Source organism: Gnatocerus cornutus, chromosome 8 (genome assembly GCF_029298725.1).
Source record: "Gnatocerus cornutus isolate USDA-ARS CGAHR chromosome 8, icGnaCorn1.1, whole genome shotgun sequence".
Taxonomy (NCBI): Eukaryota; Metazoa; Arthropoda; class Insecta; order Coleoptera; family Tenebrionidae; genus Gnatocerus; species Gnatocerus cornutus.
In genome coordinates, this window is record NC_142240.1 from 879,688 (window position 1) to 891,537 (window position 11,850).

The 11,850-nt window shown below is 32.9% G+C and overlaps 1 protein-coding gene and 1 pseudogene across 1 annotated transcript; one reads left to right on the forward strand and one right to left on the reverse strand.

Annotated features, from left to right (window-relative positions):
- Positions 1 to 280: 280 nt before the first annotated feature.
- Positions 281 to 943, reverse strand: LOC148169320 (uncharacterized). Its single transcript, XM_088043972.1, has 3 exons — positions 729 to 943; positions 567 to 666; positions 281 to 523 (listed from the first exon to the last, which is right to left on the reverse strand). The coding sequence occupies exons 1-3, from the start codon at positions 926 to 928 to the stop codon at positions 404 to 406; spliced, it is 420 nt and encodes a 139-aa protein (XP_087900098.1). The 5' UTR covers positions 929 to 943; the 3' UTR covers positions 281 to 403.
- A 9,282-nt stretch (positions 944 to 10,225) lies between these two features.
- LOC148169321 (uncharacterized) lies at positions 10,226 to 10,895 on the forward strand (annotated as a pseudogene).
- Positions 10,896 to 11,850: the final 955 nt, after the last annotated feature.

Consider the following 11,850-nt stretch of genomic DNA (forward strand, 5'->3'; position numbering starts at 1 on the left):
CTAAACTTAATTTGGCACAGTTAATGAGTGTAAGAAAAAAAAACAAATTAATATTTTATAATCAATTTTAATTCATTGTTCCAAGAAGTAGCTTTTCAATACATAATACCTAATTTAAGTTCTAACTCGATACAAAATAGAAATAACTGAATAAATAGACTTTATAATCTAAAATCCAACGTTATTAGAGAATTTTCTTGACAATAGCTTACCGAAAAACTCAACTCATAATTAACAGACGTCGATTCAGAAAACCTCAATTTGAAAGTCTTCTGGATATTTATCAAAAATATTAAATACAACTTTTTGTTTTCACCACTCCAATTGTACCAATTCGTGTTTTGCAAAACGTCCAAGAGCTCGTTTGACTACAATATTAGCGGTAGCAGACCAAAACAACAGGCTATTTTTTTACCACATCTTCAACCATTTGTCCCGTCACGATAATATGAATAAAAATGAGTCCAGACACTAACATACTAACAGAAGGACGAAGATATTTTTGTTCGAATGATCCCTGAAACTATAAGGAAATAAAAAATGATAAAAATGGTACAACAACTCACATAAAAGCAAAAAACCAAAGCGCTGATTCCCAGAATAACCATGCCGTTGCTGAATAGAATAATGTAAATACTAAATTTTTGCTCTCCTTTTTTGACGACTCTAACATTTAAATATAGTAGATTTTGTTATACGGTAGAAAATCATGAGAAAATTGCTCTTACCCAGACAAATCGATGTGGCGTTGAATGCAAATTCTCAATTTTTTACGAATAGCCTCTTGATACTCGTCCAAGTAAATCAATTCTAATTTCAAGTGTTTATAGCTCTGATCGATGCTTCTTAAAAAATCGTTTAATAAGTAGAGACCGAAGCGTAAAAGAGTTGCTGTGTAAATATTTGCATAAAAGACAACAGGTGTCATGAAAGCTACTGGAATTGTACCAAATCGATGCAATAAAGACAAAATGTTTTTCCATCCTGGGAAGTAATCCTCAAAAAGTGCCAAAGGAAAGTAAATCTCCCTGTCTCCTTCGAGGGGTACAGCCAAGATTATACCACTGACAATTGTACCAAAAGTGCAAAAAATTACAAAACTTTCTAAGTACAACGTTTCTTTTTCAATGCGCTTTTGTGTCGCAATACTAGCTCTTTTTATTTCCCAAAAGCTGAAATTGTCAATTAGTTCTAAATAAAAAGAGGTGACATCAGGAATGACGTAAAGTGCTGTTAAAATCTGCAAAAAATCAGTTTTACGAAAGAATCCAACATTAATACTTACAAAAATAAAAACTCCATAAGACAGAAAATATTTCAAAAAGTACGAAGTTTCAAACTTGTAGAAAAAGAGGAAAGTTTGAAGAATCACTAGAACGGCTATGAGGATTGAACAGATTTTCAAAAGTACTTTCACGGCAAATTTTTGGAACAACTCCAAATATAAAAATCTGAGCAACTCGAGGCGATAATTTTTTAACAAAGACAATGTATTTTGGAAATACGTCATCAAGGATGGCATTCTCAACTCGAAGAATGTTCTTTGTCCAGTGCAAGTGAAATAGCACGTTATTCATCCATTCGTTTTACACAAATATTAGTTATGGATTAGTCATTACGACGTCGCCGGCGTCGATTTTATCTACATTTACATTCTTAATGAGAAAACGTAACAACTGTTGATTTATAATTAATACAAATATTCATATTTTAAAAGCAAATTTTAAATTCAAACATGCAAAGTGCAGTAATCACGGCTTTCTTTGTATTCTAAAATAACAAAAATTGACTAGACCTAAAGAATATTTGTTTGATTCCAACTCTCCCACTCAAAAACACTTTAAATCTTTCCTAAACCAAATCTGATCCGAATTTGTATAAAGTTTTCTTTTTGCAAAAGCTTTGTTGTTTCCATGTATTGATATATTGAACGACAATAATACCGTCTTCAAATTTTTCTCTTATCAAATGGGACTTCATTTCAATGTGTTTAGTCCTTTTCTGAAACTCTAGATTCAGATTCTGTGGTTGACAGTGCTGTTAACTGTTGCTTCTTTGAACTCTAAGCAACTGGAACGTTTTCGAGCAAAATAACAAAACTAGTCGTATATAAATATATATAAACTTAATTATAAACTTTAAGTGGATCATCAGCTCTAAACTTGATTCTTAAATTTCAAGTGCCTTTCAGATACTTGAAGATCTTTACTGCATTCTATTTTTATTGGTGTAGTTTTCCAAACGTTGACTAACTTTGCTACCACCAAATATATCAGACTTCCTACTGCTTCTCTATATGGATATTTTTCGCCCACTGCGTTAGAATTTCTTGAATCATTAAGTCTCTTATTATTAGCTACCGCTGTAAAATTGCAATCAGTCATCTTAAACTTTTCAGCATTTTTTTCTATGTATGTATGCAAACCATCTTTTTCTTTTTAATTTGGAATAAGCGGATTTCTCTAAGAATCTTGATGATTTCGTGCAGATTTCTGCTGTTTTCTTGCAATTCAGCCGTTGAATCTTGATAAAACTTGGTGGTTTTGTAGATTTTGAGCTCTTTTTTTGCAAATTCAAGCCAGAAAACAGCGAAAATCACCGAAAAATCGTCGTTTTGCTTCGAAATAAGCGGATTTCTCTAAGAATTTAGATGATTTCGTTGGAGACCAAGAAAGTACTCAAATTCGCGGTTGGTAGCGTTTATAATTACAACCTCTCGTTAATTTATTAATCGCCTTTATAATCGAACTTGAATAACTATTTGGATGGTTCACTTTACTTGAAATTTTCTTAAAAATAAGTTGCATTTCTCATTTTTTTGGAGTGTTATTGTATTGTTATTGTATTATTACCACAACTGTCACGTATTCTTATTGTGATAATTAATAAATACTTAATGGATATTACCCCACCTAACAACAAGACTGGCAAGAGTCCACGTCGTGTCTACAAATTGGATCGATTTTTAACGTCAACATGTCTCTAAACCTCCGCTTGCGAAGCAGAATGTCTTCAGTCTGCAAAGGTAAAATCTATCGTCTTAACAATTCTCTAAAAACATCACTTCGTAGGTGATAATCTCTAGTTGTTTTTGGCCTTTTGTTTTTGGATCTGTACCAAACCGGCCATGAAAATCCTCTTAAAAATGTCTTTGACAGGCCTGGCCGTTATGATTATTTTCCAAAGTTTCTTCTTCATACAGAAATTCGAGCAAGCCTTCTTTTTTAAATACTTTCCTTATTATGGAGGCTTACTTTTCGTACGTGACACTTTGCATTTCTCTTACTAAGGTAACGTTTTGTAGATTTTAACAGCGATGTGAAGCACTGCAAAAATGACGCTATTCTACAAAGAATGCTTCAAGAACTTTAATTTTTGGGATTTCAATAAGGCTGGTTATATCACACAATAGAAGATCCAAAAAGAATCTTTATAATTGCAGTGTTTCCTGGTTGTTAATACAATTCTTCTATTTAACAGTTTTTTGAATTTTATCGAGCCGATTGAAGGCAATATTGATATTTACTTTCCGTTGGTTATTATCGAGGAATATTTTCCCGCATGGAAAGATTCGCTGTCGTTGTTTTTAGAATGAGTTTTATTCTTATGAATTGTTTAGTTCTAGCCCCGTTTGGCGTCACAATTTATGGAACCACTCATTTCCGGTTTCAGATTGAGCGATTTTTTAAGGAAAATTGATAGAGAATATAATCACCTCCAAACAGAGTTGGTTTACTTCGACCAGTACCAAAAGGTGATTCGGAAGAGACTGGAAGTTTGTATACAACACCACACTCATTGCCTTCAATACGTTCTCACTTCCTGGTTGTTCAATCTCATGATTTTTATTGTAGATCTGCAAAAGAAGGAGAACATAAACATTGTCGCCATCATTTTTGGTATTAGCATTCTGATGTTTTGCTTCTATGTAAGCGTACACTTTTTTGAAACTTTGTAACATTTTCAGAAAGTTTTCAGGAACGTTTGGGAAAAGACGGCTTCTAAGGGTTCTCAACATCGCGCTTGTGGCAGGACTGGTTTTTACTCATCTGGCAGCTTCGGTACAAAAAGTTGAAGATGTGGTAAAGAGAACAGGGTTCTATCTATCTCTTCAATCAATCATTTTTGCAGTCGAATGAGTTGTTGGAGGATTTGAACGTAAATTGGTACAACTGGAACAGTGAGAATAAGAAAATTCGATTTTCGAAATCTATGTGTTTTAACTACTCGTTGGGCATTTCGGTAAAAAGGTATGTAATTGTGTAGAAAAATTGTTAAAAATATTTTTTTCAGATTGCAAAGTCGATCTACTCCATCTTTTCTGTCATGTATCGATTTAGGAATTAAAAATTGTAATCCAATATTAATTCGTTACCTCAGAAGCATAAGGGTCTACCTCCAATTTTTGTGAAAAATGATTTAAATAATGTTTTTTGTTACTCTTTACATCTTCTTTAAGACAGAGAAAAATAATCCCCATTAGATGAAAAACTAACGATTTTAGGTTTCTCTAAGGAACTCAGTATGTACCACATCATGTTAGAAGCATAAAGAACCAACTCTATTCAGGTCTACATTTCGAGGTGATTTTGTTACTCAACTGATCAAATTTATGATAAACACAAGTATACTAATTGGGGATACTAAAGAAAAAAAATCCGTGTATTGGAACATTCCATTAAAATAAAATTTTCGTTGTAGGACCAAAAAAATGCTACCAATTTTTTTAAAGATCCTGTAATTTCTTTATTTTGTATGCGATTTCAACGACATTTTTGGAGATTATCACTCTCGACTGCTTTATTAAGAGTGTCGATTTAGAAAAGTTTAGATCGAAAACGAGAATTTTTAGAAATTTTGATTTCGAGGAGCAATGAAAAATTTTTGTGGTTTATAAGTCTTAACTGTCATATTAAGTGTACCCATTTAGAAAAATTTAGGCTAAAAAGGAAAATATTTAGAAATTTTTTTTGCACAACTGAAAAAGTCAATTGTTTTCAACACTGTAATTTTGTTATTTTTATTGCAACAGGAACGAATTTCATGCATGTTGTTTCTTTTGTTTGTTTTAGTAATATCACTAATTTGCAAAAATTTAGAGCAAAAAGTCGATTTTTTAGAAATTTTCGTTTTAAGATAAAAAGAATGCCGCCGATATTTTTTAAGATCCTGGAATTTCTTTATTTTTTATGTGATTTTAACGAAATTTGTGGAGATTAGCACTCTTATTTACAGGTCGATTTACAAAAATTTAGAGCAAAAAGGAGAATTTGTGAGAGATTTCTTAAAGTTAAATAGTACATAGAAGTTGCTGAATTTGGGTTCATTTTTGTTAGTCATTACTTCTAATATTGTATGTATTACCTTTTTTTTTGTAAAAACATTGTTAATTTTTTTGAAAGTTTCTATTACTAAGTGGGACTTAAGTCCAGATAACCTATTTTTCTTAGAAGCATTAGAAAGCAAGTGTAAAAATATGCCCAAAAAATTATTTTTGGACCAAAGGTTACGACTATTACGCATGATTTAAATAGTCATCAATAACTCGCAATTCGCTCTTAAATTGCATATTTGAAAAGAGATTAATAACACTACCGTGATTTTTTAGAATATCTGTTTTGTTAATTTTCTCAAAAACTATAATTTATGGAGATAAACCCTTATGCTTTTGAAGTACCGAATTCTAATCTGTGTAAATGCATCTATTCCTTTACTAAATAAAATGCAGTTCAGTGAGTAAAAAAACGTAATAAGCTATTCGGGGTCGTAATTATCCTTCACCAGTTCGACTTCAGCTGAATTATTAGAATTATTTATGTCCCATGTGGCATAAATGAATAACAATATTAGAGATTTATGAGTTAGTATTGTCATAATGAACAAACATAAAATATTTGGATTTCGCTCTAAGAATAATTATCTAGGTATCGAAAGTAGTGTCATTGATTTCAGCTTACGTAAACAACTTTCAAAGTTTTCACGGAAAAATGGCTCCCACTTTACTACACTTTCGACACCAATTCCTCTCTCTAAGAAAAAGTAAAAACTTTCTACTAAATATCGAGACTATTTAACATTTTTAGATGACCCTCTCTGGTTGTACCGTCTCTTGTACTTCACGATATTCGATAATCTATTGATGAAGTTACTCTCAAAAATCATTTTAATCTGTGTCGAGTTTCTTACCATTTTTCAAATTTCTTATTTTCTCAAGAAATTTGACAAAATCTATTTTTTACAATACCTCGGATCATTCGGAATTTTACCTTTCGTAAGTAACAAACCAACATGATGTCTTTCTGAGCTAATTTTACAGTGCTTAGCAGCAATTTATGGTATTCCAGAAATATTACCGTTTTACCAAAATTTTGAATTTTGGAACGTAAATAAAGCTAGTTTTTCAGCTCAAAAACGCATTGAAAATGAAGTTTTCTACTTGAATTGTTTCCTTATTTTTAGCAGTGGTTTATCTCTTATCACTGTTGCGAATTTTATCTTTCCTTTCAAAGGTGACGCTAATTTTTATTTTGCTTTGGATATTTTCGAAGAGTATTTTCCGAAATGGAATTTTTATTTATCGTGGTTGTTTAGACTGGGTTTTATACCAACGGGTTTTATGATGCAGGCCATTTTTTACGCGACAATTTATGGTTCAAGCCGGCTGCGTTTTGACGTTTATTTACTGATTGATTTTTTAAGAAAAATTGACAGCAGATATAGTCACCTTCAATTAGAGCTGGTGTACTTTGAAGAGTACCAGAAAGACATTCGAAATCGATTAGAAGCTTGTGTTCGACGACATGCGGTTATTCGAAAGTAATTTTTGTATTTAAATGTAGCTAACTTCATCTTATATTTCAATTTTAGTAGGGCAAATGAGGGACAAGTTAAACTCGGTCCTTATATCGCTTGCTTCAATGTTACTGGAGTTATTTTAGGCATTTCCACCTTAGTTTTTGTGTTTAATGTAAGTTACTTTTTTGGCTCCCCTTTTATACCTTTTCCGATAGTTTCAAGGTACTTTTGGGCAAAAATATCTGCGCCCTTCTGTTCTTACGCTTTCGGCAGTGGTCGTTTTTATCCAAATAATAGTATCTGGACAAATGCTTGAAAATATGGTAACAATTCCAAAAAGTTATTTTTTTTAATTGGGTTTTATAGTCAAACGAGCTTTTGGAAGTTTTGACACACACAAACTGGTACAACTGGAACAATGAAAACAAGAAGATATATTTGTTATTTTTAATGAACGTCCAGAAGAGGGTACAGATGAAATTTACCGATTCAATGTGTGTTAATTATGAATTGGGAATTTCGGTAAGTAATTTTTGGGCAAATTTGTGATCAAGAAAGATTTTAGGTTTTTAAATCCATTTACTCCGTCGTTTCTGTCATGTATCAAGTTGTACAACGGAAAAATTAACAAGTGGTGTTTAATTTTAGTTTATTTTTGTTCACCTCTTGCTACTTTTGGGGCACAATTAGTGTTAAAACTGTCCGCCTTTAAAAGATTTTCACACAAATCTTTGAATATCACAGAATTCGAGAAAAAAGTTCTAAATGTAGCACATCTACCGTTGATTGTGATTAATTATCGATTAAACAAAAATTGTTCACTTGGAATGTCAAACGTGGAACGGCTCACAGTCCATGGTAAAGTAGTCTTCATTTAACAAGTAGTGCAAAATTAATTTTTGCAAAATTTGTAACATCACTGATATATTTAATTTAAAATATTATTATATTAGACAGGGTTTTTAAAATAAACAATAGTATTGATAGAACCAGGGTGATTATCATTACTGATCCCCTCTACACATTATTTTAGCTAACAAGACCTAAAAATGAAATTCCAAAATTTAACTTTTTCTTCTATAATTTATCACACTCTATTAGCATCTCTAGGTTACAAGTCTACCCATTTTATAACATTCGTGTTAAAACTGTCGGATTACAAATTTTTATAAAAATATTTGAATTTTGGGATTACGTTACTAATAAAAAAATCTTTTGTGCGTCTCCATCATTTTTTATGGCAGTTGTGCAACTTATTTGTGGCAAAAAAATCTCCTTTGCAATGACTAGACAGTCAAACGTGACATTTCGAATAGCTGGATATATTTTGCAAGTTGGCATCATAGCATAAATGTCAATTGTGTCAATTTCTGTGCCGATTTAGAGAAATGACCATCAATCGTTTGATTTGAATAGGGTGCTACCAACATATTTCCCAACTGATCACCTAGATGTATGGAATGAATTTCAAATTCAAACCAAAAGTCAAAGTAGAACTAGTCAAAATATTAATTAATGTCGATAAGGATTTCAACTTCCAAACATCTCCAAAACATTTTCTAGCCAAAATAAAATCATCAAAATTCTTTCAGAAATCCGCTGATTTCGATGCAAAACGACAATTTTTCGCTGATTTTTTCTGGCTTGATTTCGCAAAGAAGAGCTCGAAATCTACAAAACCACCAATTTTTATCAAGATTCAATGGCTAAATTGCAAGAAGCCAGCAGAAATCTATACGAAATCATCAAAATTCTTAGAGAAAACCGCTTATTTCCATGCTAAACGACGATTTCTCGCTGATTTTTGCCGTTTCCTGGGTTGAATTTGCAAAGAAGGGCTCAAAATCTACGAAACCACCAATTTTTATCAAGATTCAACGGTTGAATTACAAGAAAACAGCAGAAATCTGTACTAAATCATCAAAATTCTTAGAGAAATTCGCTTATTTCGATGCAAAACGACAATTTCTCGCTGATTTTCGCCGTTTTCTTCCTAGAATTCGCAAAGAAGAGCTGGAAATCTACAAAACCACCAATTGTTATCTAGATTCAAGGGCTGAATTGCAAGAAACCAGCAAAAATCTGCACGAAATCATAAAAATTCTTAAAGAAATCCGCTTGTTTCGATGCTAAACGACGATTTCTCGCTTATTCTCGCCGTTTTTTTTGCTAGAATTCGCAAAGAAGAGCTGGTAATCTAAAAAACCACTAATTTTTATCAAGATTCAACGGCTGAATTGCAAGAAACCAGCAGAAATCTGCACGAAACCATCAAAATTCTTAGAGAAATCCGCTTATTTCGATGCAAAACGACGATTTCTCGCCGATTTTCGCTGTTTTCTGACTTGAATTCGCAAAGAAGAGCTCAAAATATACAAAATCATTAATTTTTATCAAGATTTAACGGCTGAATTTCAAGAAAACAGCAGAAATCAACAAAATTCTTAGAAAAATCCGCTTATTTCGTTTCAAAACCACGATTTCTCGCTGATTTTTGCCATTTTCTGGCTTGAATTCGCAAAGAAGAGCTCGAAATCTACGAAACCACCAATTTTTATCAAAATTTAACGGTTGAATTGCAAGAAACCAGCAGAAATCTGTACAAAATCATCAAAATTCTTAGAGAAATCCGCTTATTTCGATGCTAAACGACGATTTCTCGATGATTCTCGCCGTTTTCTTGCTAGAATTCGCAAAGAAGGGCTCGAATCTACAAAACCACCAATTTTTATCAAGATTCAACTTATGAATGCAAGAAACCAGCAGAAATCTGCACGAAATGAAACAAATAGCTATTTCTGAAAGTGGAGCGAAACTACTATTTTGACGCTGAAAATGAGAAGCAAAAGGTGATTTTCCCTGCCTAGGAGCGAAAATGGTAGAAGTTGTTTCTTCTCGTTCTCGACTTTTTTGGCAATACAACCAAAACCGCCTCAGCTAATTATTATTATAATTATTATATTTCGTTAAACATTGCAAATTAGAGACGCAGGACAAATGACAAACGTTGTCAAACTTGTCAATACAACGAAATTTACAATCAAAATGTTTTGCTCTTCTTGGCTGTATACTTCCAGATGCATCAAAGCAACGACGGTAATTTCTCTTAAAACTAATTTGATGAATGATGACTTAAAAACTAACACCAAGTGAAATTGTTTTCCAGTCTCATTTGGTTTATTGGAGGTTAGGAGGTAGTTAGATTACAATGGGTCGTATGAATAAAAACGAGCTCATGCTCGAGAGAAGATGCTCTAGAGCATGAGCCTGAAGTACGAGCATCTTCTCTCATTCATATGAATAAAAAAAGCATGTGCTCCAGTCAGTACATACTCGCTTGAATCGGAGCAAGTGTTCTTATGTAATAAATGTCATATAGCTGTCACGACTGCATCAAGTCAAAAAGTCGCATTAACAGAAAGTGTTTAGAATGGATACCAGCTCAGAAGAAGAAGAAGACGTTAAAACGCAAGAAACAACATTTTCCCAAAAGGCTTTTGTAGAAGTACTGAGTCAGTTTTCGGTAGTGTTTAGCAAATCGCAACTACCTGTCGCAAGAAGAAAAAAAACCGAAAGCACTGCTAAATATTAAAACAGAAGTGGAAAATAAATTGGGCATCAAACTGAGTAATGGCCAGTTACTAAAAAAAATTAACAATATGAAGAGCAGGCTTAAGAAGAAGTGCGATATTAATCGAACCGGCAATAAGCCGATTGTCTTGCAAGCATGAGAAAAGCGGTTGATGGAAACTATGAATGAAGGTGGTAGTAATCCTACCCTTCATAAAATACCTGGCATGGAAAAGAATGCTTTGATTAATTAATAAATATAATGAATATAACTTTATTCTTAGGAACTATGGCTACTGATCACAGAACTGAACCAGAAGAAGAGATAATTGCTGGGACATCAGTTGAAATTAACGTTTCCCAACAGAGAAAAAAAAACAAAATTAGAAAAATATGAAACATATGAAACAAGAAGTTTAACTGACCAAGAACTTCATCGTTTGGTACTTCTCAAACAGTTGAAGGTTTTAGAGCTTAAGGAAGTTGTTTTAAGAGAAAAAATTCAAGGCAATGAAAACTTGTTACCATAAAATAATAAATACAATTTATACTTTCAAAAGTTGCGCGCATGTATAATTGTAGCTAAATCGTTGCGCTTTTCTCGACCTCTAGGTTCAAAATTGTCGTCATTTTCTTCTAGTTCAAATCCAATCAGCATGTCTTCTATTGGTGCAAGATTTTCGGGTTCAAGGTTGTCGTTCAAAAATTTTGCTACGTTATGTAGAATGAAACAAGCTACAATTAGCTTAGGTACTCTATCTAATTTTACGCGAACTTTGTATTGTAAAACTGGAAATCGTTGCTTAAGTTGCCCAAAACATCTTTCTATAATTACTCGTTCTCTACAGAACAAATTATTAAATGAACGATGTTCCGAGTTTGTGGATTTTTAAATGGTACCATTAGCCAAAGTGTAATTCCGTAACCTTCATCACCCAGAAGAATTGCTCGATTGTTTGAAAAGTGTTCTCTTGTTAGGGTATAAATTCCTGAATTTTTCCATATGCGGGAATCGTGCACAGAACCCGGCCAAGAAGCGTCGACACTGGTAAACCATTCATCTGCATTGCACGTCGCTTGAACCTTAATACTTGCGTAGCCTTTTCTATTGATGTACTCATCACCGAAAAGAGTTGTTTTTTTATCCTAACATGATTGCAATCTATTACTCCTACAACACATGGAAACGTAAATTTAGTTAGCCATTTTTCCTTTTCTTCCAAAATTAACACTTACTAAATCTTGAGCAGGCTCTCTCGCTTCGATAGTTGAGAGGTCCGAGTTTTTCGCTTTGGGCGCTTCTCCTCCGAACCGAAAAGATCGAGGCGTTTTTTGGCTCGATTTTCGGATAGAGGACCCTAACTCTGTAGTTTCAAATAGTAGAAAAACTTGAAGATCTTTAAATATCACAACAAAATGAGAATTTGAACAACCTTCATTGAAGTGAAGCAGACACGCATTGAGAACATAAGGGCAAATGGAAAT

Coding starts and splice junctions, on each gene's coding strand:
- LOC148169320 (XM_088043972.1), bottom strand. CDS start 928: ATGACACCTGTTGTCTTTTATGCAAATATTTACACAGCAACTCTTTTA. Junction 667..728: donor CGCCACATCGATTTGTCTGG/GTAAGAGCAATT, acceptor TTTAAATGTTAG/AGTCGTCAAAAAAGGAGAGC. Junction 524..566: donor CTTTGGTTTTTTGCTTTTAT/GTGAGTTGTTGT, acceptor ATTTCCTTATAG/TTTCAGGGATCATTCGAACA.